The 26,728-nt window shown below is 41.9% G+C and overlaps 1 protein-coding gene and 1 pseudogene across 4 annotated transcripts in view; one reads left to right on the forward strand and one right to left on the reverse strand.

The window, feature by feature from the left end:
* The first annotated feature begins 3,320 nt into the window (after positions 1-3,320).
* The window catches only part of Cep192 (centrosomal protein 192), an 86,893-nt gene continuing 63,485 nt past the window's right edge, over positions 3,321-26,728 (forward strand). For 2 of the 4 annotated variants that reach the window (XM_029471872.1, XM_029471875.1), the window contains exons 1-12: positions 3,336-3,395; positions 3,863-4,033; positions 6,199-6,366; positions 7,365-7,493; positions 9,859-10,007; positions 12,772-12,824; positions 14,897-15,017; positions 16,434-16,561; positions 18,432-18,573; positions 21,114-21,241; positions 23,347-23,704; positions 24,681-24,824. In XM_029471872.1, the coding sequence (XP_029327732.1) occupies positions 6,203-6,366; positions 7,365-7,493; positions 9,859-10,007; positions 12,772-12,824; positions 14,897-15,017; positions 16,434-16,561; positions 18,432-18,573; positions 21,114-21,241; positions 23,347-23,704; positions 24,681-24,824 (1,516 nt within the window). In that variant the 5' untranslated portion in view covers positions 3,336-3,395; positions 3,863-4,033; positions 6,199-6,202. The other 2 variants (XM_029471874.1, XM_029471873.1) reach the window with 2 other exon arrangements.
* On the reverse strand, positions 19,741-20,837 carry LOC110285187 (annotated as a pseudogene).

The following is a 26,728-nucleotide window of genomic DNA, read 5'->3' on the forward strand; positions in this document are numbered from 1 at the left end:
GTATTTATTTATTTATTTATTTATTTATTTATTTTGGTTTTTCGAGACAGGGTTTCTCTGTATAGCCCTGGCTGTCCTGGAACTCACTCTGTAGACCGGGCTGGCCTCGAACTCAGAAATCCGCCTGCCTCTGCCTCCCGAGTGCTGGGATTAAAGGCGTGCCCCACCACGCCCGGCTAAAAGAGATGTTTTAAGAAGCATTTCATATGTGCATGTACATTTTTTATACTGGTGACATTGTTATAACATTATTTATAGAACATCTTAACTTGGAGAGGATAAAGATTAGATAGAAGGGATCTTAGTTTAATTAAAGAAATATTTGAGTTGTGTTTAATGCCAAATAAGTCAGACATGGTGGTGCACGTCTGTAATTCCAGCACTTGGGATGCTTCGATAATTCTCAGAATTAACAGTTTATGTCTTCGAGATTTCAGTGGCTCTATTACAGAGTTAGAATGAGACTTTGATACCGACCATTCTCCAACTTAATGTAGTAAGTATTTCATAGCTAGCATGTCCAGTATACTAATGGTGTACGTAGAGGATATATGAAAAATAAAAAAGGTGATCAGTCAGCCTGCAGATGCATTTTAGTGAGAGAAAACACTTGTGTAGTATAGTGAATAACGGGCTCTGCTTTATAATCACGATTGCACCGCTGACATAAAACCACTGACTTGCCTTAGCTGGTAGAATGTGGAAGGGATGTGGCATTCTCACAGGTTGGCTAAGGTGGAGAAATAGGGCTGTTTTCAGGGAACATGGCTGTTGATTGATTTTTTTTTTTAATAAAGCTATTTTATTGGGTTAGTCTACCTCTACCTCACTTCCAATCCCAGATACTAGGTAGGAGGGAAAGGTTATAGTGGGAAGGGGATCTAGACCTCTTGACAGCTTCCTGCTGACTGGGGCATTGGGTTTTGGTGGTGGTGTGAGGGGGCAGTCCAATCTTAGCATCTCCTGCTTCTCATCTGTTTGCTTACAAACAAATGCCAAAGCACAACAGCAGCCAGAGGCAGCAGCCTCCACAGCCCTCCGGTGCTCTCTCTCATGCCCTCTCCAGACTCCTGAGAACTAAACCATGTGCAGCTAGCATACAGCACACCCCTGCTGGTGAAAGAGGCAGATCAGCCACCTGCTGTGAAGCAGCCTCTTATCCCACACCCGGGGTTAAAACAAACATATTCACATACCTGGACCTTTAAAGAGTCCAAAATTCTTACTACACATAATATTTAAAGTGAGATTACTCTGAATTTATATCCTGTAACTGAGATTTGGGACTGGAGCTGTCCTGTTTATGTTTTTGGATGGGTTTCACTTCTGTTTCTTTGGAAGGTACTACTGGTTGTAGAGCCTCTACTGGCTCTTAAGTTCAAAAAATGCCTTGCAGACTACATTGGGAATTTCAGTCTGTTTTTCTAGTTGGTAAGTAAGGTAAGGTGCAGGCTAAGACAGTAGGAGCACCCATCTGTCGAGTAAGAGTACCAATGGCTTCCGTGTGCGAGTGCTCCCTTGGGTGTGTGAATTGAAGGCTCCAGTTATCCCCGTTTTACAAATGAAGGCACATAACCAAGACCAGGAAGACTTGCTATACATATAGACAGTCTAGCCCTAAGAGTTCAGGCTTGGGCCGGGCGGTGGTGGCACACACCTTTAATCCCAGCACTTGGGAGGCAGAGGCAGGTGGATTTCTGAGTTCGAGGCCATCCTGGTCTACAGAGTGAGTTCCAGGACAGCCAGGGCTCCACAGAGAAACCCTGTCTCGAAAAACCAAAAAAAAAAAAAAAAAAAAAAGCTGCCTTGAGGGAGGGGGTGGAGAGATGATGGCTCAGAGGTTAAGAGTGCTGACTGCTCTTCCAGACATCCTGAGTTCAATTCTCTGCAACCACTGGTGGCTGTGATGGTGACTCACAGCCACCAGTAATGAGATTTAATGCCCTCTTCTGGTGTGTCTGAAGAAAGTGACATTGTACTCACATACCTAAAATAAGTCTTAAAAAAAAAATTGCCTGCATAGACTTTGGTTCATCTCTGGAGAATCAACAGGTTGCTGAGTGTTTGTTCTAGTGACTTGAGAATGAGAATTGCGGATAGTTCTTGTGTTGGGAACACAGGGATAGATACAGAGTGAATGACACAAAGGAACTCTTCAACCCCATTGCACAGCTCACCTCCAATTAATTGGGTTAAGATCTTTGTGAAAGAAGGGTAGTTTGTATAGATTGCTTTGAGCCCCATAGCTGAGGGTTTGTTAAGTTTTTGTTTGATTTTGGGTTTTCATTGGATGTGACATACAATTATCACAAAAGGGAAAAAATATGACAAGGGGACAGGTGGACAGCAGAGTAGAAGATAGGTTTTTTTTTCCTTTGTAAACAGTCTCAGTTTTCTTTTTTCTTTTTTTGTTTGTTTTTTCAAAACAGGGTTTCTCTGTATAGCCCTGGCTGTCCTGGAACTCACTCTGTAGACCAGGCTGGCTTTGAACTCAGAAATCCGCCTGCCTCTGCCTCCCAAGAGCTGGGATTAAAGGCGTGTGCCACCACACCCGGCTAAGTGTTTTTAAATAGACATTCAAAAGCTGTAAGGTAAGGAGTTTGTTTAGGAAGAGGAGTCCTTTCCCCTTTGAGACGCTTAAGTTTTAAGACAGACTCGATACATTTTTTAGATAAAATTTGTACGGAGCCGGGCGGTGGTGGTGTAAGCCTTTAATCCCAGCACTTGGGAGGCAGAGGCAGGCGGATTTCTGAGTTCCAGGCCAGCCCGGTCTACATAGGTTCCAGGGCAGCCCTGTCTCGAACCACCCCAAAACAAACAAAACTTGTGCGGAGCAAAGATGGTGATGGGGTTTGTGTGATTTAGGAAGAATGGCAGTTAAGGAAATAAATTTCCCCCAGTTGGTCTCAGCTTTCTCCCAGGCGATTAGGTGTAGCTAACTTTCGTGACCGTGTGTACCCCAAGGAATGATTTGTTAAAAGCAAACCCTGAAGCTTATGAGTCCACTAAGCGGCGATAGGAAAATTAAAAAAACCAAACCACCTAGTGGGGAGAGGCGACTTACGGACCTTTGGGGAGATCTCACACTGAGGAATAAATCCCATGGGTTTCACAACGGCGCCTACGGGAAGGTTTCTCCCATCTAAACTGCGCGGCTTCGGGCCTTCAAATCCAGGAACGCGCAGTTCTTACCAATCACAGGCTTCTGCCCGCCCCTTTCCCGAGATTAGCCCAATCCCGAGCGGGCTCAGAGGCCACGCCCTCGCTTCCTACAGGAGGAAGAGCTCGCGGGCCTCCGGGGCGCGCGCATGCGCACTGTCGCGCCGCGGATCCACCCCTCTAGCGGACGTTTCCTTGGCGCTCGTGGCTGGCGGAGCTGGGGGGGTCGTGGCCGGGTGAGGAGGGGTCGTCGGTGCGGTGGACTCGAGGGAGAGGGCAAGGCTGTGGCTTCCAGGCGGCGTCGGTAACGACCCGGTCTGGTGGGGACACCGGCCGGAGGCTGGGCTGCTCTGTAAGATCAGGCGCCGGCGTGTGGCCCAGGCTCCCTGCCCGGGCTTTGGAGCGGCCGCATCCTTGTTCCCTCCGGTCCGGCTAGGGATTGCTCACTTCCCATGGCCTCTGAGCTCGGCGGTGTTTTCTTCTTGCAAAGTGCTCTGGCGCATGCTTTGCTGTATGGTGGCGGGTGGTCCTGTCCTTTTGCCTGACTCTGCTTCAGGAAGTAACATTTTTGTTCGCTCTGAGGGGAGGGTTCTTATGTCAATCGGTGTCTGCTAAGCTTCCTGCACACTTACCCCTAACGGCTAATGCAAAATGATAGACTGGTCTTACTCTCCCGCTCCTTCTGCTCTGCTCTCGATTTCAGACTTTGTGTCGTGAAGCATGAGGTCCCTTTTGACACAGTCGTTTGGAGGCCAGCTGTCTATAGGACAGTGCATTCGTTCGCACTTACCCTTTTGAAGTCATGCTTCTGGTATTTTCATTTCGACCGAACCGACTTTTTCTTCAGATTTCAGCGTTGTGGGCGAACTTCACGGTAAGTTTTAAAAAGTTATATACGAAATGGCTACCTAATTTTGACATGTGTCACAGGGTGCCAATAGTTATATGATGACTGCTGGCAACTCAGTGGTTCTGGTTGTACAGCAAGTACCTTTTAAATGTATGTGTGTAACTAAGTATATAGACCTGTAGTGACTACAGGGAGTAATCTTTTATGTATCTATGAATGTGATTCATTAAATACAAGTAAATCAACGTGTGAAAATTGAAGCCATTGTACTCCTTTAAAAAACAGCAGGAGACATTGCATACATGGCTACTTGTTTAAAATACAATAGAATAATAAATAACATTGTATTTTCTTCACAATACTTGGTGGATAATGGAATGCTAAGGGAAATTTGTGCGATTTCCCATTTAGGAATTTTTTTTTTTTTTAAGATTTATTTATTTATTATATGTAAGTAAACTGTAGTTGTCTTCAGACACACCAGAAGAGGGCGTCAGATCTTGTTACAGATGGTTGTGAGCCACCATGTGGTTGCTGGGATTTGAACTGGGGACCTTTGGAAGAGCAGTCAGTACTCTTAACTGCTGAGCCATCTCACCAGCCCAGGAATGTTTTAGAAATGTATGTATTTTATGCATGGGTGGGGTTTTTTGTTTTGGTTAGCTTTTGAAATTTGTTATCATTACATGTGTGCATACACATGCCAGAGGATAACCTGTGGGAGCGAGGATAACCTCTCTCCTCCCATTATATGGGTCCTAGAGATCCATCTCAGGTTCTCCGGCTTGTGTTTTTAGTTAGTTTGCATAAAAAAAACCCCAAAACCTTTAATATAGGACCTTCTTTCTTCTGGCATGGTACTGGCTATGTAGCCCAGGCTGGTCTGAAACCTGAGGCAGTCTTGTCTCAGCCTCCTAGATTGCTGGCATATAAAGACTAGACTTAGGCAGGATAGTTGGAACCCTTGAGCAGTGGCTCAAACTGTAATGGACAACAAGTACTGGGAGTAAGTAGTGGGTCTCAGCTCTAGAGAGGCATTTGAAATTAGAAACATAAGTTAATAACTGATATAGCAGGAGGAATTAGAATTATCAGAGGTACCCATGTATGCCACAGCTCCTTTGTTGTCCTAGCTGGGGACAACTTATGGGAGCTGATTCTCTCCTTCCACTGTGTGGGATTAAACTTAGGTCATTGGGCTTGACAGCAAGCATCTTTGCCACTGAGCCATCTCACCAGCTCTCAATACCAGAATTCTAAACTTACCCTAAAAGGCATTAGTTTTATACTGTCTTTGCTTTTCTTACTCGTTAAGTTTTGTGATTCTTCATATTCCTTCTTCCACTAAACCATGGGTGTCTTAGAGGCACCATGACCATGACAACTCTTTTTTTTTTTTTTGATTTTTGATATTTTTATTACATATTTTCCTCAATTACATTTCCAATGCTATCCCAAAAGTCCCCCATAGCGCCCCCCACTTCCCTACCCACCCATTCCCATTCTTTTGGCCCTGGCATTCCCCTATATTGGGGCATATAAAGTTTGCAAGTCCAATGGGCCTCTCTTTCCATTGATGGCCGACTAGGCCATCTTTCGATACGACAACTCTTATAAAAGAAAATATTTAATTGGGGCTGGCTTGCAGTTCAGAGGTTCAGTCCATTATTATCATGGCGGGAAACATGGCAGCATGCAGGCAGACATGGTGCCGGAGAAGGAGCTGAGAGTTCTACATCTTGATCTACAGGCAGCAGAGGGACACAGACATTCCAGGTCTAGCTTAAGCATATGAGACATCAAAACTCGTCTCCGCCATGACACACTTCCTCCAATCAGGCCACACCTCCTAATAATGCCACTTCCTAAAGACCAAGCATTCAAACACAAGAGTCTGTGAGGGGCCATTCCTATTCAAACCACCACAGTGGGTAAATCCAACTTGTGTTTCTGTGCTCTGTTGCTTCTAAGAAGGTAAGTTTAGTATTTGGGGTGTATGTTCTTAATTGTAAGGTGGCAAGGGGTTCTGAGGCTTACTTTAGTTAGAGTATTTGTTAGTAACCATTCTTATTGGTGTTACAAAAATCTTGTGTGAGTGTTTTTTTTTAAAGAGACATTGTTCTTTTAATCATTGGAAGATGTTATGGTAATGAAATATTCAGCTTATTTTTCAAATGCTGTTGTTGCAGTGAGATGGAAGATTTCCGAGGAATAGCAGAAGAGTCATTTCCGAGCTTTTTAGCCAATTCACTACTTGGTAATAGTGAGGTTTTGGGAAATGTCACTCTTCCATCAAATTTTGGCTTGCCCATTGCTGTTTCTACACTTGCCAGGAGCAGACCCAGCATTGACAACAGGTAAGACTCACTTGAACAAATATTTTTTGTTTTTCAGGTTACAAACCCTGCAGTATTCTGAGAGGGTAGAGTGTGGGATGTATTAGGCCTCTGGCTTCCAGTGCTTCTCTCTGGATAACTGCCATTCTCTTGTCCTGCGATTGTGGCAGTCATTGCATCTTGTTTTCCTTTTTTCCTTCCTTTCAGTCAGCTCCCTGCTTCCCTAGGTTTCTGTGGTTGCCCTTCCTTGCTAGCTAAGTTTATTCAGTGCTTCTGACTTTTGTGTTTCTTTCCCTAGTATTACGGCTTGACCCCTGGGCCGTGTGAGTGCCAAGCAAGCACTTTACCCTTATGTCCCCCCCCCAGCCCTTGCTGTATGATTATGAATTATCTTGTATTCAAATAATTTTAAATTACTCAGATCAAGTTTCTTATTTTTTAGGAACCAAACCACCTTTTATTTTATTTATATTTCTTATTCTAGTTTTATAACCAAGTACATGTTTGGCTTAGTACGTTTTATTTCTATTAGTCCACATGTGATATATGTAGTTTGTACACATGATTTCATGTATGATCTTTGCAATGTGTAAATTCTGATTGTGGTTAAATATCTGACCACTATTGAACACCTTCCAATCTAACAATTTAATGAGGGATAGCATTTTGACCTTTGGGATAAAGGGGTTATGGTAACACTGGGGCTTCGGTGTTTTTTTATTTGATGGCGGTTAGTTTTATTTTTTAGCCCTATGACATTAGTTAATTTTGAGACAGGTCTCAAGTAGACCAGCCTGGCCTCACATTTACTGTAGCTCAAGGTGACTTTGAATTTCTGATCTTCCTGTTTCTACATAGAATTATGAATAAGCCTCTACTGCCATACCCAGAGTATGTAGTGTTGGGATCAAACGCAGAGTTTTATGCACGCTAGGCAATTGCCCTACTGAAAAATCCTATATTGTTCACCCAGCAAGGTTTTAATTGTAAGTAATTTAAATTCTAACAATTTTGTGCAGGTGTCCTGATGTCCAGGAATCATACTTAATTGAAGAGAGGTTTTCGGTTCCTTCTGCATCATCTCCCAGTGACCAGAGTGACAACCCTGAGCCAAGAGAAAGATTACGGCTCAGCTTTCAGGGTGATGAGTGAGTTCTTGCTTTAGACTTGGGGAAAATGGATGACTTTGTCTTTGATTAGTGTCTGTAAGAAAGATCTTTCTGTACATCTCTCTTAACTACATTTTTAGCCTTTAAATTTTTTTTTCTGATTGTAAATGAAACAGTCATTGAAAAAAGTAAAAATACTGGCAGTTGTTAGGAAGACAATCAGAGCATCCAATCTGTTAACTAGAGAAGAGACGCTGATTACATTCTCTTCCCTTTTTATTTCTTTTTTTTTTTTTTTTTTTTTTTAATATTACATTGCGGGGGAGGGTGTGTGTGTGATGGACATGTGTGCTTGATCATGGAAACATGCCATGGCACATGTGTGGATGTGAGAGTCTATTACTGGAGTCTATTTTTTTCTTTCCACCGTACTGGTCCTGGGAAATAGGTTTGGTGGCAAATAATCTTTATCTGTTGATTGATCTTGCTGGCCTAGTATGATTTTTGATCTTACATTTTAGAGGTAAAAATAATTTATACATTTGTGTGCATACATTGATTCTGAAAAACCAGAATCTCTAAAACTAAAACTTAACTTGAAGTTCTTGGTGGTTTTAGTATAGACGGTCTTAAGGTTTCTGTTTAACTCTGCATTTTAGTATTGGCAAGGCTGAATGTGCTAAGACATTATTCATTATTTTCATTTATATTGTAAATTGCCTCCTGATAGACGTTATATATGTTTTCTTTTGAGAAATTATTTAAGCCGGGCATGGTGGCGCATGCCTTTAATCCCAGTGCTTGGTAGGCAGAGACAGGTGGATTTCTGAGTTCGAGGCCAGCCTGGTCTACAAAGTGAGTTCCAGGACAGCCAGAGCTATACAGAGAAACCCTGTCTCGAAAAACAAAAAAACAAAAAAACAAAAGAAAAAAAAGAAATTATTTGTTTTTCTATTTGTTTACTTTATTTGAGACTTTTCTGTCATTTACAGTATTTTTACCCCTGTGCTCTTTTATTAAAGTGAGATTTCCCTGTATTATGTATGAGTGTGCTTTGGTTTAAGCTAGAGGTATTTAATATATGACAGCTTTAATAAAGGGATAGAGAAGAATAGGAAGTAAATTGTAGTTAGGGCAAAGGCTGTGTATGGCAGCATGGCAGGGTCCTTACATCTTTAACTTGAAGCTCATGGTTTTGTTTTGTTTTTGTTGATCTCCTCATTGAATTTAATTAAGCTTGGCCCTTGGTCTCTATCAGAAGGAAAATTGCTATTAACAAAAAACATTTTCATCTGAATATGAAGTTATAGAAACAGACAGAAAGTTAGGTATGAGAACAGAGGCAGGAGTAGAAATAAAACTTATTAAACCTTTATACACTGACTGGTTTTGTGTCGACACAGCTGGAGTTATCACAGAGAAAGGAGCTTCAGTTGAGGAAATGCCTCCATGAGATCCAGCTGTCAGGCATTTTCTCGATTAGTGATCAAGGGCAAGAGGGACGATTGTGGGTGGTGCCATCCCTGGGATGGTAGTCTTGGGTTCTATAAGAAAGCAAGCGGAGCAAGCCAGGGGAAGCAAGCCAGTAAGCAGCACCCCTCCATGGCTTCTGTGTCAGCCTCCAGGTTCCTACCTTGTGTAAGTTCCTGTCCTGGCTTCCTTTGGTGATGAACAGCAGTGTGGAAGTGTAAGCTGAATAAACCCTTTCCTCCCCAACTTGCTTCTTGGTCATGATGTTTGTGCAGGAATACAAACCCTGACTAAGACACTTTATTTCCCAGCCATGTTGGCATACTATAATCCCGGGTAGAAGCAGGAATATCAAAGGTCCAGGCCAACCAGCCTTTATGTAAATTCAAGGGCAACCAAGTGTACCCAGTGAGACCCTCTATCATAACAAAAACAAATAACTACAAAACCTTTATTAATTCAGAGATTTTGTTGTCTTGGTGAACACTGTTCTAGTATCTGAAAGTATAACTCATTGTTAGAAATAGCTAGGTTTTTAGCTAGGTGTTTGTGGCGCACTTGGGAGGCAAAGGCATGTGGCTCTCGGGGTTCTAACCTGGTCTGCAGAGTCTCCAGGATAGGAAAACCTGTCTTGAAAACAACAACAACATAAGTAAGAGAGAGAGAGAGAGAGAGAGAGAGAAGAAAGGGAAGTTTGTCTTCTAGGCATAATACTTAAGTGGTAAAGAAAAAAACATTTTTTTTTCTCATGAGAGGCAGGCTGATGGTGATTATTCTTTGGAGGTGGGGACTCGGTGCCACAGGAGCCCACATGCTTATCCAGTCCCCAGAATGCATTTCTACGGAGACAGAATGCAGAACTGAACGACAGGTATTTTCATAGATTTACCTAAAGGTAACTAAATTTTTATCATAATTTCACTCCCTCAAAAAGTTCTGCTATAAGGAAAAAGAGCTACATAGAAAGTCCAGATTTGTCACATGCTCTCATGAAACCAAGAGCAGAAGAGAAGCAAGCTAACGCTGCGTCTGTTCAGGGCCAGAGCCGCCTGGATGGAGTTTCTCCTCTGCAACAGGTACCAGGTATGGAGTGTTAGAAATTATTTCATGTATACGTTTTAATGGTTTTAATTTCCCTGTCCTTTCCTTGGTATCTGTCTTCTGCTTTTGTCCTGTGGTAAGCAGTGTTTTGGTTTGTCACGGGCTTTTGTAGAGCTCTCTTGATGAATTTCCTTTGCCTTGGGAACCATGCTGTTGGTAAGTGAAGCACTGTCCTGTTTTTTTTTTTTTTTTTTTTTTAAGATACTATTTATTATATGTAAGTACACTGTAGCTGTGTTCAGACACACCAGAGGGCATCAGATCCCATTACAGATGGTTGTGAGCCACCATGTGGTTGCTGGATTTGAATCAGGGCCTCTGGAAGAGCAGTCAGTGCTCTTAACTGCTGAGCCATCTCTCCAACCCCCACTGTTCCTGTTTATTACAAAGACTCCACTGCTAATATTCCTCACTTTTCCTCCCACCAGTTGGAGCTGATTTTTGTATTAATATAATGGATAAATTAGAAATTCTAAAATAAATTATTATTTCTTAGACAATCAAGTTTATACTTTTAAAAAATTTTTAAATTGATTTTAAAGTTGATATATAAAGTAGGAAAGCTACAAAGTGTGAGGCTCTGTCAAAGTGTGAGGTGTTGCCAGCATTACAGGATGTGGCTCCTGCTTGTGGCTCCTGCGTGGTACTCTTAATTCTTTCTACTTTTCTTTCCTTGTGCCCCTTTGTGGGTTTTTTTTGTTTTTTTTCTTCCTTGAGACAGGGTTTCTCTGTGTAGCCCTGGCTGTCCTGGAACTCCCTTTGTAGACCAGGCTGGTCTTGATCTCAGAAATCCACCTGCCTCTGCCTCCCGAGTGCTGGGATTAAAGGTGTGCGCCACCACCGCCCGGTGCCGCTTGTGTTTTTTGAAGACAATTTTGCTATGTACTCTGACTGGCTTTGTACCTTGCTATGTAGCCAAGGCTAGCACTAACTTATAGCAATCCTCCTGCTTCAGTTTCCTGAATGCCAGGATTGCAGATGTGTCTCACCACACCTGTGTTTCCTCCCACAACTTGTTCTTTCCCTTTGTGAAAGAACTCAAAACCAGAAATTGAAAACTATATACTTTTGGTTTACTATAGCAATGATATAAATTGGAGGTATAATTCAGTACTTATAATACCATGTTTGAGTGTTAGAAGATTGATGAGCAAATATACATTTATAGCTTGAACAATTTTTAGGTATGTTTGTGTTTCTCCTGATGTAAAATTTCAATTATCTATGAAAATAGAAGAGATTAGTATCAGCTACACTTCAAGCTGTCAAGAAAGTGACAAAACAACCAAAAGTGGAAAGATATTTTTCTGTATGTAATTACATTATAGTTTATTTATTTAAAATTATTTTCTGTATATATTAATTACATATTATATATACAAGGTACTAGTATTAAAAATATATAAAGAACTTTAATATTGAAAAGACAAATATGCAAAGGGTTTGAGTAGACAGTTCTCTGTAAAAATTTGTATGCAAGGTCCAGTAAACTCACAGATTTTTCATAACATAAGTCATAAGAAAAAAGCAAGCAAAATCATGAGATACTGCTTCATATCCAAAATAGATACATCTCAAAGATAAAGACTGGGGTCTGAGAGATGACTCGGTGGTTAGGAGCACTTGCTATTCTCCCAGGGATCCAGATTGATTCGTCTTACTTACCTGGCAGCTCACACCCATCCACAACTCCACTTTAAAGAGGTCCAGCGCCTCTTCTGATGTCTGAGGGGACTGCAGACATGCAGTGCCCAGACATACAGATAGACAGTCACATAGAATCAAAACAAAAAACAAAAAAAAGGAGAAAACAGCAAACATTGTTCAAGAGTTACAGAAACTGAAACTCAAACTTTGATGGTAGAAATGGAAAATGGTGGCTGGGTGTGGTAGCACACACTGTAATCACTGCATGAGGAAGCAGAGTCAGGGGGGTCTCTGCTTTTGAGGCCAGAGAGTCTATAAAACTTAGCTTCCAGAACAGCCAGGACTGCATAGTGAGAGGCCCTGTCTCAAAAAATCAAAAACAAAAGCGAACCAATCAAAACAACAACAATGAAGCGTGAGGAAGGAAATGGTGACCGGTTTTGGAAATGAATTTGACAGAACGTAAAGCAATAAAATAGACTAGGATATATACTAATAAGAGTTCTTTTTGGCACTCGGGAGGCAGAGGCAGGCGGATTTCTGAGTTCGAGGCCAGCTTGGTCTACAAAGTGAGTTCCAGGACAGCCAGAGCTACACAGAGAAACCCTGTCTCAAAAAACCAAAAAAAAAAAAAAAAAAAGAGTTCTTTTTGTTTGTTTTTGTTTTGTTTTGTTTTCGAGACAGGGTTTCTCTGTGTAGCCCTGGCTGTCCTAGAACTCACTGTGTAGACCAGGCTGGCATCGAACTCAGATATCCGCCTGCCTTTGCCTCCTGAGTGCTGGGATTAAAGGTGTGTGCCATCATTGCCCAGACTAATAAGACTAACTGTGACAAGTTTCTGGAAAACCTTAGTTGGAGAAAGGATTTATTGTAGTTCGTGGTTTCTGTCCACGTTTGGCTGGTTGCATTGCTGTGGGCCTGGAGAGTGTCCAAGTCTTTGACTCCTGGTGGGCAAGGATGGATTCTTGTATTATCATCCTGTATTATCTATTCTGTTTCAAGATAAAAAATGTTTAGTTCTTTTATTTGTCACTTTTAAATATGATTAGGCTGAAAAATAATCTGTCCCTTCATTTTTTTGTTTTTGTTTCTTTAACAGATCCAGCTCTTGATTTTCACTTAAAATCATGGACAAATAATGAAGAGCACAAGGTAAGTTTTTATATATTATCCATTCCTTTACACACATGTTACACACATGCCCTGCTGTATCGGAGGAAACATTTTTATTAAACACACACACACACACACACACACACACACACACACATGACGAAAGAGAGAGAGAGAGAGAGAGAGAAGCTGGTACATAACAGAACTTTTACAGTAAACATGGAAATTTAGTAAGCAGTGCTTGGTGGTCTATTCCAATATTCCTAGCCCTTGGGAGGCTGGGGTGTGAAAATTGCTGTGAATTTGAAGCTAGCTTGGGCTATCTGGGAAGACTCTGTGCCTTCGTTTCTCTTCCTGCTGCTGTGATTAAAATACCCTTTTAAAACGAGGGGGAGAAAGATTTTATTTTAGTCCACAGTTCCATATTATAGTCCATTATAACTGGGAATTGACAGTAGCAGGAGCTTGAGTGAGCTGATCACATCAGATTCATAATCAGGAGCGGAGAGCAGTGAGTGCATGCATGCTCCTGCTTACATTGCTTTCTCTAGGGTTTTTGTTTTTGGAGACTAGGTGTCTCTGTGAGGCCTTGGCTGTCCTGGAGCTCACTATGTAGGTTGCCTCTGTCTCAAGAGTGCTGGGATTTCTATACTATCTCGGATCCCCTGCTTAGGGAGTGCTGCCACCTACAGGAGGTGGGTCCTTCCGCATTTAGTAATCAAGGTACTTAAGAGCAGATAACCGGGCTGGTGAGTTGGCTCAGTGGGTAAGAACACTGACTGCACTTCTGAAGGTCCTGAGTTCAATTCCCAGCAACCACATGGTGGCTCACAACTACTGGTGATAAGATCTGACGCCCTCTTCTGGTGTTTCTGAAGATAGCCACAGTGTACTTATAATAGTAAATCTTTGATTTTTAGAGACAGGGTTTCTCTGTGTAGCCCTGGCTGTCCTGGAACTCACTTTGTAGATCAGTCTGGCCTTGAACTCAGAAATCTGCCTGCCTCTGCCTCCCCAGTGCTGGGATTAAAGGCGTGCATTATCACGCTTGAAACAAAACAAAACAAAACCCCAGAGACCTACCTCCTAGGTGAGTATCAGGTTGAAACACTTTTCATTGCCTTCAAAAACAAAGGAGTGGTTTTCCTCTGGTAATGAGGAGATTCAAATATAGTTCTGTCTAGATGTCGTATTGGACACCTTTGATCCCAACACTCCAGAGGCAGGGGCAGAGGGGCAGAGGCAGGCAGATCTCTACAACTTTATGCTTGTTCTACATATCAAGTTCCAAGCTCACCACATAGTGAGACCCTGCCTCAAAAAATAATAAAAAAATAAAAGTTATGGCACTAACTTGTATCTTATATATTTATTGGACTAGCTGAGCCCCATCCTGTATTAATGTAAAATCACATTGACATGCATTGGTTTTTATCTTGAAATTAGGCACGTTTTGCAGGCAACTCTTAAACTGGTATCCATGGTTTTAGTGTCCATGGTATCCATGGACAAGGAAGTGTTAACTTTTCATTCTGGGACGCGACTGTGTGTGGTAAACTTGGCATGCCCTTTAGTGATAGCTGGGCCTTGGGTCCGAGAGAAGATAAATAGGTAGTTCTAAGTAATGATAGGAAAGATTGCTTGGATTAAGAATACTTGTTCCAGCTGGGTGTGGTGGCGCACACACACTTTTAATCCCAGCACTCGGGAGGCAGAAGCAGGTGAATTTCTGAGTTCAAGGCCAGCCTGGTCTACAAAGTGAGATCCAGGATAGCCAGGGCTATACAGAGAATCCCTGTATAAACCCCCAAAAAAAAAAAACCCAAAACAAAACAAAAAAGAATATTTATTCCAGCTTTTGTAGTGTATTCACTTCCTGTAGCAAGCCTTGTATTGCCCAAATTCAGTTGTGAGGTGTGTTGACCATGTTAGTAGATGCGTAAGCTGTGGAGGCAGTTCGATAGGGAAGTAGAGTAGGGCAGGAAGGGATGCTACTAGTCCATGGAAAATGGAATTCTTCATTGACTAGCCTGTTCTTTTCATTTATTAACTGTGCTGCAGATTAAATATTTGGTCTTCTTTATAGCCTTGTACCATTTGTTTCCTTTTAGATTGCCATGCCTGATCCTAAGAAGCATCTCGAAGCCGTGAATCCAAACAGTGATTTCAGCCATACCAGCTTATTAGACAATGAAAAACTGTTAACACTGACAAACTTGGACAGTTCCTCTGGTACTACAGCATGAGTGGTGCTCTCAGCCTTTCCCTTGCCACTTCACTTTGTGTCTGTGTTGCAATAGTTAGTACACTTTCGGTCGTTGTCGTCTTTGTCTTTTCCTTCTACCTGTAACAAGACTCTCTTGACTTGTTTTGCTTTGCTTTGTTTTGTTTTGTTTTGTTTTGAGATAGGGTTTTCTCTGTGTAACAGCCTTGTTACCAGGATGTAGCCTTGAACTCACAGAGATTCACCTGTTTCTGCCTCCTGAGTGGATTAAAGGCGTGTGCCATCATGCCTGGCCTTTTTTTTTGACTATTCTGAGTAGCAAGATTTATTGTTTTACTTCTTTGTGGATAGGGTCTCACTCTATAGGCTGGTCTAGGACTCCCTAGGTAGATTATGCAGCTCAGAAACTCATAGACATCTATCTGCCTGCCTCTGTCTTGGCGTTAAAGGCATTATTTTTGTTTAATTGGTGAGAGGAAATGTTATACTGGCCTTGAGTTCAGGATCCCCTGTGTCACGGATAACTAGATCAGTCAATCTCTTTCTGTCTGTTTTCTTGTTTCTTCTGTGGTCCTGGGTCTTCAGCGCTAGACCTCCTGTATGTTAGACAAGCACTCGACCATTAAGTTGTGTCCTTAATCCTCCCCCCTTCCCTGATTTCTTTTTTTTTCCCCCAAAAATATGTTTGTTTATTTTATGCAGATGAGTACACTGTAGCTTCAGACACACCAGAACAGGGCATCAGATCCCATTACAGATGGTTGTGGACCACCATGTGGTTACTGGGAATTGAACTCAGGACCTCTGGAAGAGCAGTCAGTGCTCTTAACCTCTAAGCCATCTCTCCAGCCCTTCTTCTCTTCTCTTCTCTTCTCTTCTCTTCTCTTCTCTTCTCTTCTCTTCTCTTCTCTTCTCTTTCTTCTTTTCTTTTTCCTTTTCTTTTCCTCTCCTCCTCCCCTCTCTTCTCTTTTCCTTTTCCTCCCTTCCTCCCTTCCTCCCTTCCTTCCTTCCTTCCTTCCTTCCTTCCTTCCTTCCTTCCTTCCTTCCTTCCATTTATTATTTAATTTACATTAGTGTTTTGCCTGCATGTATGTGTGTTTAAGGGTGTCAGATCCCCTGGACCAGAAGTTACAAATAGTTGTGAGCCGCCATGTGGGTGCTGGAAATTGAACCTGGGTCCTCTGGAGTGCTCTTAACTACCGAGCCATCTTTCCAGCCTGGTTCCTACATTCTAAGTGCTAGGAATTTATAGGTATACACTACCTCCTCTGACTTTATGATAGTTTTCTTATGCTTTGCATAAAAGTAAAATTATGTCATCCACTGCCCTGCCATGTTTTATCAGCATTTATGATTAAAAATTATGTGGAGTTCAGTTTTTAATTGAAAAACCTACCTTACTTTTCATTCTACTTTATCAATAGATGATGATATTAATGATGAAGAATTTTATGATGATCATTTAGAAGCATATTTTGAACAACTAGCCATTCCAGGGATGGTGTATGAAGCAGGAGGACAGGAGTCACCAGCAGATGGTTTTAAGTTCCCTGTAAGTGATCCCAGTCAAGTGTGTTCTAGTCTTTGGTTTTTCTTTTTGTTTGTGTTTATAAAGAAATTTGACCTTGTAAACCACTGTCTTACTAGATTTTTTTTTTTTATGTTGTTGTTTTGTTTTGAGCTATGGTTTCATGTAGACCAGGCTGGCCTACAACTCACCTGGAACTCCTCCATCTGTCCAGTTGCTAGGATGAGTGTCCTGCCACTGTACCTGGTCCATTCCATGTTAATGTTATAGACTTAAGTCTATGGCTTTCCTGTGGACTTCAAATGGATAAAAAAATGGACTTTCACCCGGGGGTGGTGGCACACGCCTTTAATCCCAGCACTCGGGAGGCAGAGGCAGGTGGATTTCTGAGTTCGAGGCCAGCCTGGTCTACAAAGTGAGTTCCAGGAAAGCCAGGGCTCTACAGAGAAACCCTGTCTTGAAAAAAAACCACACACACAAAAAAAGGACTTTCTTCTCTCTTTCCTCTCCCTTTGGTCTCCCTTAAGAAAGTAAAAGAGGAGGTTAAGAAGCCAGCCCTTGAGTCACTGGTTCAGGAGGATTCGGACTTCAAGGCCAGCATGGGTTCCATGCAAGAAGGTCGGATAATGAGGAAAGTGTAGGCAGTCGGCATCCTTTGTCTTCATTAGCAATTATCATCTTGTTGCTATAGCATTTTTTCTCTCTGGATCATTTGAAAACAAATTGCAAATGATTTATGACTATACACTAAAATTTGTCACCAATGAATAAGAACATTTTCCAACATAGCCACATGCTGTTATATACCTGTGATACAGTAGTTTAAAATTAAGATATATTTCATGCATATGGATGTTTTACTTGCATGTATGCCTAGACTGCTTGCATGCCTGGTGCCCTCAGAGGCCAGAGTAGAGAGTCAGATCTCTTGAGATTGCAATTACAAATGATTGTGAGCAACTATATGGGTGTTAGAACCAAACCCAATTCTTGAGACTAGCTTTTCACCACTGACCCATTTCTCCAGTCCCTGATGCATTGGTTTAAATTAATGACCATATTCAAACTTGCTCAGTTATCTCTAAAATATTCTTTATTTTTACTGTTTGTGATTCATAGTTTAATCGACCTGTGGTTGTTGGATTTCTTTATTTTAGCTTGCAACTTGTTCATGCATTAAGCATTTTATACAATTTAGGCTCTTTGTTTTGTAGACTGGTAATGTGGACCTTCTGATCACTATATCCCTTAGTTAGAATAGTTAGACATTTGGCAAGAACGTTAGTGATCCATTTTCCACCTGAGTAAGTTGGTTAGGAACGGCTGCTGTGTAAGCCCCACCTCACGGCAGTGGATGCATCTGCGCTTCTGCCAGCCTTCTGTTTGATGTTGGCTCTCCCTGGCTGCTCTTTGGTAATGTCGTTGCTCATGTCTCTTATGCAGGTGATTTTTCTTCGTGATTAAGTCATCTGTGGGATGACACATCAAAGCCTTGTAAACATCCTGTCTCCAGCAAGTCCTAACAAACTGTTGCTTAGCTTAGTTACTGAAGCCTCTTGGAATCAAGTACTCTACTGGTATTTGCCAGGGTGGTTTTTCTGATTTTTTTCTTTCTTTCTTTTTTTTTTTTCCTCTTTTTCTCTTTTTAAAATTTTTTTGAGACATGGTTTCTCTGTGTTCCCCTGGCTGTCCTGGAACTCACTCTGTAGACCAGGCTGGCCTTGAACTCAGAAATTCGCCTGTGTGCCTCCCGAGTGCTGGGATTAAAGGCGTGCACCACCACGCCTGGCCTGATTTTTTTCTTATTGTCTAACTAGCATCCCTCAGTAAGGCAGACACTCTGTTTTCCTCAAAATGTTCTCTTTTAATTTAAAAGCAGATACTTTCTTGACAGGCAAATGAAGACAGTATCTTAAACTTTGAGTTTCAATCAGAAAATAACAGTCCTCGGCTTCCTCATGATGCATGTACTTCAGGAAATTCTACTACTCCTCACTCAGAGTCTGAGGGAGGCCATGGTTGTCTGCCGGGAACTAGTAAGTGTTGAAATGTGATTTTTTTTTTTTAAGACTTCATATAGTAACCTAGGCTGGCCTGGGTCTTACTGTGTACTCCAGATTGCAGTCTTTCAGCCTTAGACTACTGACTACTGAAAGTTTAGGAATGAGCCTCTATGTCTGGCTCTCCTTTATTCTTAATTTGGGTTTAATTTTACCTTTTCAGGAAAAAAAAACTTTGTTGTGATTAGTATTCAGTTTATTTTCCTTTTCCTTTTGAATCTTTAGCCTAAAAACTTTGAAAAGGGTTTTTAATGTCTGAGCAAGAGGTCAGTTACCTTCTGGTTAAATTTGTTACTGAGTGGTTTTGTTTTATATGTTAATGTGAAACTGCCGTCGTCATTAATTTTAACAGTTCTGCGTATATAAAGACACTAGAAATAATTGTAATCATGTCTGCTTGAATTGGTACTGGTAGAAATTCAGTAGTACGTTCTTTTCCAGATAGGTAACATAAGGTCAGCTTTCCACGTTACTCAAAATAAAAACATATTAAAATATAATTATAGAACAGTGCTTCAGAAAATCTTTTCAGGAGCTAGGGAAACGACTCTGTGGGTAAAGCCCCTGACATGCAGGCATGAGGACGGCATATAATAAAAGCTGGTGCAGTGCAGCACATGTATGCATCTTGGTGCTGCTGGGGTAGACCGGTGGCCCTGAAGCAGTGAGCTCCATGTTCAGTGAGAGATTTTTTTCTTAAAATTTAAGGAGGGCCTAGAAAGATGTTCAGTGGGTAAAAGCCCTTGCTCTGCAAGCCTGACAATCTGAGTTCAATTCTCAGAGTCCACAGTGTGCTACACACCTGCATCCCAGTGTTCCTAGTAAGACAGGAGGCCAAAACAGAAGTAGTTAAAGTATGCAGACCTGGAGAGTGAAGAGACAAAACAGAAGACCCTGCCTCAGAGACAGGGTGGAGGAGCTGGAGAGATGGCTCAGCAGTTGGGAACATTTTTGGTTCTTGCAGGACTAGGTTCTGGTTCCCAGCACCTTCATGGTGGTTCAGTTACTTCTAACTCTAGTTCCACGAGATCCACCACCCTCCGCTTGCTTTTGTAGGCACCCCCCCACCCCCCCACAATGCACATACACACACTTTGGCTAGCACATCATCAGTTAACTGGATGCACCGGCATCAGCATTTGGTCAGCACTCTTCCTCTGGTCCTCGTGACCATTTCCGGAAATTCAAAGAACTCTCGGTCTGAGATGAGGCAGCACTGACAACAGCATCTCTAAATCCCTGAGGTGTGATCTGAAATGGTATTGTAGACTCCTTCTGGCTTGGCGACTTGTACAATGTTGCAAATCTTTGCTTTTGTTCCCAGTGAAAAATGAGCCTTATTGTAGCAGCATGCCCCCAGCTTTCCCCTAATGCAGGAACAAGCAAAGCTTGATTTTTATCAACCTTTGTTGTCATCTGATTAGTTAAAATAACAGCTAATCTGTGATTATTTGCAAGGCTGATCATTTGTTGGGTGAGGCCATTTAGTAATCAAGTACAAAGGGAAAGATCTTCAAGGTCATGACGAAAGGGAAAAGCAGTTCTGTCTATTATTACCAGCTGCACCTTTGGATGATCTGAAAGGCAATCTGGAAGGAGATAGACTTGTGCCAGCAGCTCAGTATAATCGTGACAAGGAAAATAATAAATATGGGAAAGAATATTTTCAAGAGTAAAATCCTTCAAGGCTTTCTGATGTTCTTCTACTGTGTGTGCTCCTGCTATGAGATGAAGGTGCTGAATGCAGGCAGTTGCAAGGCTGACCACTCTATCAACAATAAAACTTCCCTCTGTATCAATAAATACTGCTTCACCGGCCACGCCCCCAAAACATTCTGGAATCTGCACATCTACTGCCAATTGCATACATAACTGTGTTTTTCCAACACCTGGTACACCACAAACTTCTGTCGTCTTCATTAGGGGTATTCCACCCCCAAGAATGTTATCGAGTGCTGAACAGAAGGTGATTATGAAGCCCTGGGTATGCTCTTGCTCGAGAAGTTCCAGTGCTGTGCACTTCTCGCTTGCCACAGATGTACCGGCACATCTTGGTTTATTTGTGAGACATTCTCTTCTTAGAATTTGTAGAGTTTCCATGGCTTCCTCTTTAGATATCCCAACTTCTTGCTGAGCTCGGAGGGCTTCACCTCTAGGACATCCTCCGCTGGCTGAAACCCCGCAGCCACCAGCTTCCCGCGGACCGCTGGAGACAGCGGAAAACCCAACTCCCGCTGCATTTTTTTGAGAGCTCGGTGGCTTCGCACGCAGTCCAGTAGTATGTTCTTGGGTGGCTATTTTAAGTGATTGTGTCCTGTTCAGACCTTGGAGAATGAGAGATCAGCTCTCTGCATGCTACTAGCCTTCCCATGTTCATCCCGTACGATGCTTGTTTTCACTTGCTTCCAATCTGCAGAATTTGTCAGATGGATACTACGTATTAGCTAAGAAGACAGTTATTGCATAGACTACCTAGACTTTGACATTGCTCCATTAACCTCTTTTCCTTATTTTAGGTGGCTGTGTAGGTACTGTCGATAATAAAAAGCAGGTAGATAATGTAATGTCACTTTATTCTCATACCTGGCGAACTGAGAGGGAAGCGGAACACAATTTCAAGGATATTGTTCCAAATCAAAGCAGAGTAAGTTGATGAACATTTTATTTAACTTCCCAGTAATCTCACGTTTGTATGATACCAGATTTTCAGAAGAAAATGTTGACCTCTGAAAAATACGGAAAAAATATAAAATTACTATTCCTATGGTTTGTGTTTGGTTGTATGTATTATTGACTTCACGATTATACAGGTGTATACATTTTCGTGGCTTTAAACATCTGCTGTCATGCATTTCCTTGTTCATTTGGGAAGTTCTTTAGCCTAGTATGTAGTCGTTTAGTAAAGCATATAGCTGGCTGTGGTGGTCTGTGCATTTAGTTCCTGCATTTGGGTAGAGGCAAGACGGTTGGAGCTTGAAAGTCGACTCAACTGTATAGCTGAGTTCACACCTGCGTAGGATACATGGGAACCTGTCTAAAAACAAAATTAAAAAGAAACAAACAAGAAACCAAAAGCAAACACTTGTTTTTTACCTTGCTCAAGGATGTTTTCATGTTAAGACTTTTCTCTTTGTTCTGATGCCACCTGGTTTTTCCTGTCTTGAAACATGGTAGGCATTTCTGACTCAAACCTTTTTTGTCTGTGTTTTTGTATGTGTTTGTCTAGCCTGGCTCTCCTCCCCTCCTTCCCTCTCCTAGACTGAAATCGTCTTACCAATCCAAGGCTGTATTAATAACTTGCCCCCTAGGGCTCTAGAGGGATGGCTCAGTGGTTAAGAGCGCTGGCTGTTCTTCCAGAGGACCCAGGTTCAATTCCCAGCACGCACATGGGAGCTTAAAACTGTCTGTAACTAGTACCCTCATATAGACATACATGCAGGCAAGACACCAATGCACATGAGATAAAAAAATAACTTGCCCCCTAGACCTAACAAAGCAGCTTAAAGAAGGGCTATTTTGGCAAGTGGTTTGAGGAGATGCAGTCCTTCACTGGAAGGCTTCTTCTTTTTTTTTTTTTTTTTTTGTAGTCCTGGATGTCTTGGAATTTACAATTTAGACTAGGCTGGCTTTGAACTCAGAGATCCACCTACCCCTGCCTCTTGAATGATGGAATTAAAGGCATGTACCACCCTGCAGCCCAGCACACTTGAAGGCTTTCACTTATACTAGTTTTATGCAGCTTTTCACACTAATGGGCTTGCTTTTTTTTTTAAGATTTATTTATTTATTATATGTAAGTACACTGTAGCTGTCTTCAGACACTCCAGAAGAGGGAGTCAGATCTTGTTACGGAGGTTGTGAGCCACCATGTGGTTGCTGGGATTTGAACTCCGGACCTTTGGAAGAGCGGTCGGGTGCTCTTACCACTGAGCCATCTCACCAGCCCTGGGCTTGCTTTTGTAGAGACTTTTATTGGTAATTACAAATGTGTAACTTACAGTTTTGTCTTGTGATGTGATGGACAGAGAGGGCTGCTTTTGTGCTTTTGGTTTGTAAGTTTGTTGATGTGTGTAATTGCTATGACCACATTTTTTTTTTTTTTAAACGTCTGCTCATGCATTTGTTAGTCTTAGAGATTTACTTTTGACTGCTCTCAGAATAAGGAGAGTAGCATCCATCTCTTGGCAGCTGGTTCCTGGTGTCTTTCCTTGGCTTTCTTCACTTTCTTGCTCTGCTGCCTTCTCCTCCCTTTTCTTAGTGTGTTGTTTCTTCAGAGCAGTGCATTGGTGTTCAAGTTGTAGGACAAGTTGGTAAGTGACAAGATGCCAAATCTCGGGTGCTTTGGTCCTGGGCTTTCTGACAGTATATCGGCAGACACCATCTTCTTTAAAGGCTTGAAAGGCCTCTGAATTCGTCTAGTTCATCTGGGCCCCAGCTGATAAGGCACATTAGCACTGTCATGCCACGAATACCCTTCTCTCCTTTATCTTATTTTTTAAATTCTAATAACCAAAGTGAGAACTGGTATCCTCACAGTTCATCTGTGAATAGACTTGAGCCTGAGCACATTTTAAACTTGGGCTTTGGTAAACTGCTTAGCTCATACATAGTCCAGGATATACTGAATACTTTATAGGCCATTTATTTATATAATAAGCATTTTATAGTTGTTGCATTGCTTTGTCCATTAAATGTCAAAATGAGTGTGAAAAACGAAACTTAGTATTGTTCCATTAATAACTCTTAAAGGGATGTGGAGGAGAGGAGATTGTGCTGAAGAGGCTGCGTGCTGTGGATGAGACTCTCAGATCTACTGACCGTCACAGCACAGAAACAGAAGATGACTTTGACCCAGCTGACTATATCAAACGGAATTCAGAATCTCCTCACCAAAATAAGCATTTTGCTTCAGATTTAGAAACAGTTCCGAATGTGGATAGATGTTTAAATGCAGAGACTCCTACAGTGTTTATTCAAAAAGATGGAGACATTGCATCTTTGAAAACTAATGGTGACAATGGAATTAATTCTCCTGATACTCTTTGGTCACCAACTTCTGAAAGGAGAGCATGTGGACTTTATGAGTCCGGTTCAAAGACTAGTGACAGTAAGTAGACTATTTAATTTTAAATAGAATTAAAGAAATGCGTAAGATGTTTAGGCTAAGCTTCCACATAGAACTCTCTGATTATTTATGTTGAAGTCTTTAAATGCTTTTATGGATTTAAAAAAATATTCTTTAACAGTTTTCTTTTTATTCATAAACAATATATTCTGGCCACAGCCTCCCCTCCCTTCATCCTCCTAGCCGCCTCCTTCAGTTCCACTTCTCATTTCCCTTCAGAAAAGAGCAGGCCTCCAGGGATGTCAGCTGAGCATGGTATAAGAAGGTACAATACTAGGCACAAACCTTCATATCAGGGCTGGATAGGGCAACCCACAGGAGGAAAAGGGTCCCAAAGGCAAGCAAAGGAGTCAGAGACAGTCCCACTCCCACTAAAACCCCCAGCTAAACAGCCATGTAATACATTGTGGTCACATTCGTCCCTCCCTTACCCTCTTCACCCACAAACTCCTCCCCACCAAGTCCCCATCCCACCTTCATGTCTTGTTTGTTTTTGTTTTGTGTTCCTTGGGGTTTAATTGGAGCCAGTAAGCATGGTTGGAAGCCTGTCCTCTGGAGTATCAATAACTCCCTAGTAATCCCATTACTAAAGAAAAATTTCTCTCCCCTATCAGCCCTTGAATGCCAGAGGTTCCCCTGTGTAGAAGAGGACCCCATGACTTCCTCCCTATGTTATTATGGATTTTAAAAGATTTTTAAAATATACTAATATTTCATGATTGTTGCTCAGAAATAATAAAGTTAAGCAGACAGCTAGTGCAGCTGTCCCTTCCTTTCCCCCATTACACCCCACCCATTCTTACCCACTGGAGGGTGAGCTTATGCTGGTGCCATCAGAGGTATTTCTCTTTTGGGGAAGTGGATTTTCCTTTGTTAAACCCATTTTGAGCAGACTTGTGCACCATGTTAAGTTACTTGATCCATGCATCATTCAGTGGTTTTTGAATTTACTTTTTAGAAGTAGATCTCTCACAGAATGTCGTCTACAAAAGTGAGGACGGAAGATGGGTCACCGACCTTGCCTACTACACATCTTTTATTGATCAACAAGATTTACAGATGTCTCCAAATAATGAAATGAATGAAGACTTCAGATCTGGTTGTAAGTATGGAGATAACCACTTCTATTGTGCCAGACTCATTGTTTATGATGATGTTTTTTGAATCTAGTTGGCTTGTATTGGTCAGTCATATAAATACAGTTGCCTTCTGTCAATTCTTTACTACAAAGCATGCAGCCAACAGTTACAGGGTCTGGTTGAAGGAGACACAGATGAGGTTTTACATTACTTCTGTTTATTGTTCTAACAAGTATACAGGGGACTGCTTTAGTGTTTAACCAGTGAAGAAGTCAGGTGACAAATGACAAGATCATTATTTTAGGTTAGCTGATAATTAGGTTTATTTTTTCTAAAAATCTGAAACTCTTCTTCCTTAATGTCCATGGCTGATTTTTGAGGGGTAGAAAAGGCAACACTAGCCGGGCGGTGGTGGCGCATGCCTTTAATCCCAGCACTTGGGAAGCAGAGGCAGGTGGATTTCTGAGTTCGAGGCCAGCCTGGTCTACAGAGCGAGCTCCAGGACAGCCAGGGCTACACAGAGAAACCCTGTCTCGAAAACACAAAACAAAACAAAACAAAACAAAAGGCACCACTAGAGCATTGCAGGTTGAATGGGAGATTCCTTAGGAAAAGGACTTGGAAGTATAGTCGTATTTGAGGTACCAGGCCAATGGAGTAAACACGGCATGGTGGTAACTCACACAAGTGAATCAGGGTTCATCTGTGCTATCCTCCTATGGGCGGAGTTTCCTCCCCATCCTTTCTTGGCTGTTAGATTTGGTTGGTTGCTGCTTTCACATTTTACCGTAGTGCTTTTAGCTCTTTAGTTGTAGATTCACAGAAACATGCCTGTATAGATTATACTATTTTGCATCCAATTTTGGGGGCTTCGTGGTTACAGATGTTCAGTCATAGGTCCTGTGTTCTGGTGATGGCTTCAGCAGACACATACGTAGCGTTGTTGTTGTAGTGGAATTCCTGAGCTGTGTTTTGCACTCTGATTTTCCTGACTGGAAGAACTGTGTCTGTTCTTATTGTACCTCAGGTTGTCAGCATGAGACTGTGTACTTGACCAAAAGGATAGTCTGACTCTAATTAGCCCTTCATGGCACATGAGAGGGCAATATCCTCGTTTGGGTCATAAAAGGGCTTTCTTTTCTGGTTCACTCTTCACCTTTCTTCACAATCTTGAAGTAGCAGGCCAGGCCCTGGTCTCATGTATGTTTTAAAATCCCCTTCAGGTGGAGTTCTGCACTCTAGTGCTGTGGCTCCTGCTTCTCTTTGGCCCAGAGACTAGGATGTGTGATCAGGCACCCTACCCACCCCACTCACCCCCCAACCCCCACCCAGGTCCCCTGTGAGAGCAAAGGTGCTCATGAGGATCTTAAGGTCAGATAGGAGAGGACTGACTGCCTGCTTCCTGTTTGTTTTGGGGTGTGGGACTCTGAGTCTGTACGTTTCTGACCACACAAGTAGATAGGAATTCTAGCAGTCATCTTTGTAACTAACTTGTAGAGAGGCTTTTCAGTCAGATGAAAAGCTTGAGTATACACAAACAGCTTTCTTTCTTTTTCTTCTTTTTTTTAAAAGATTTATTTTTGTTATTTTTAAAATTATATGTATGTCCGTATAGGTATGTACACATGAGTGCAGGTGTCTATAGAAGACTTGGATCTCATTTGAAGCTGGAGTTAGACGTGATTGTGAGTCACCTGATGGAGAATTGAACTCTGATCTATCTTTCTTTCTTTCTTTCTTTCTTTCTTTCTTTCTTTCTTTCTTTCTTTCTTTCTCTTCTTCCCTTCCTTCCTTCTTTCCTTTCTCTCTCTCTCTCTCTTTTTTTGGATTTTTGAGACAGGGTTTCTCTGTATAGCCCTGGCTGTCCTGGAACTCACTCTGTAGACCAGGCTGGCCTCGAACTCAGAAATCCGCCTGCCTCTGCCTC

Source organism: Mus caroli, chromosome 18, assembly GCF_900094665.2.
Source record: "Mus caroli chromosome 18, CAROLI_EIJ_v1.1, whole genome shotgun sequence".
NCBI classification, from domain to species: Eukaryota; Metazoa; Chordata; class Mammalia; order Rodentia; family Muridae; genus Mus; species Mus caroli.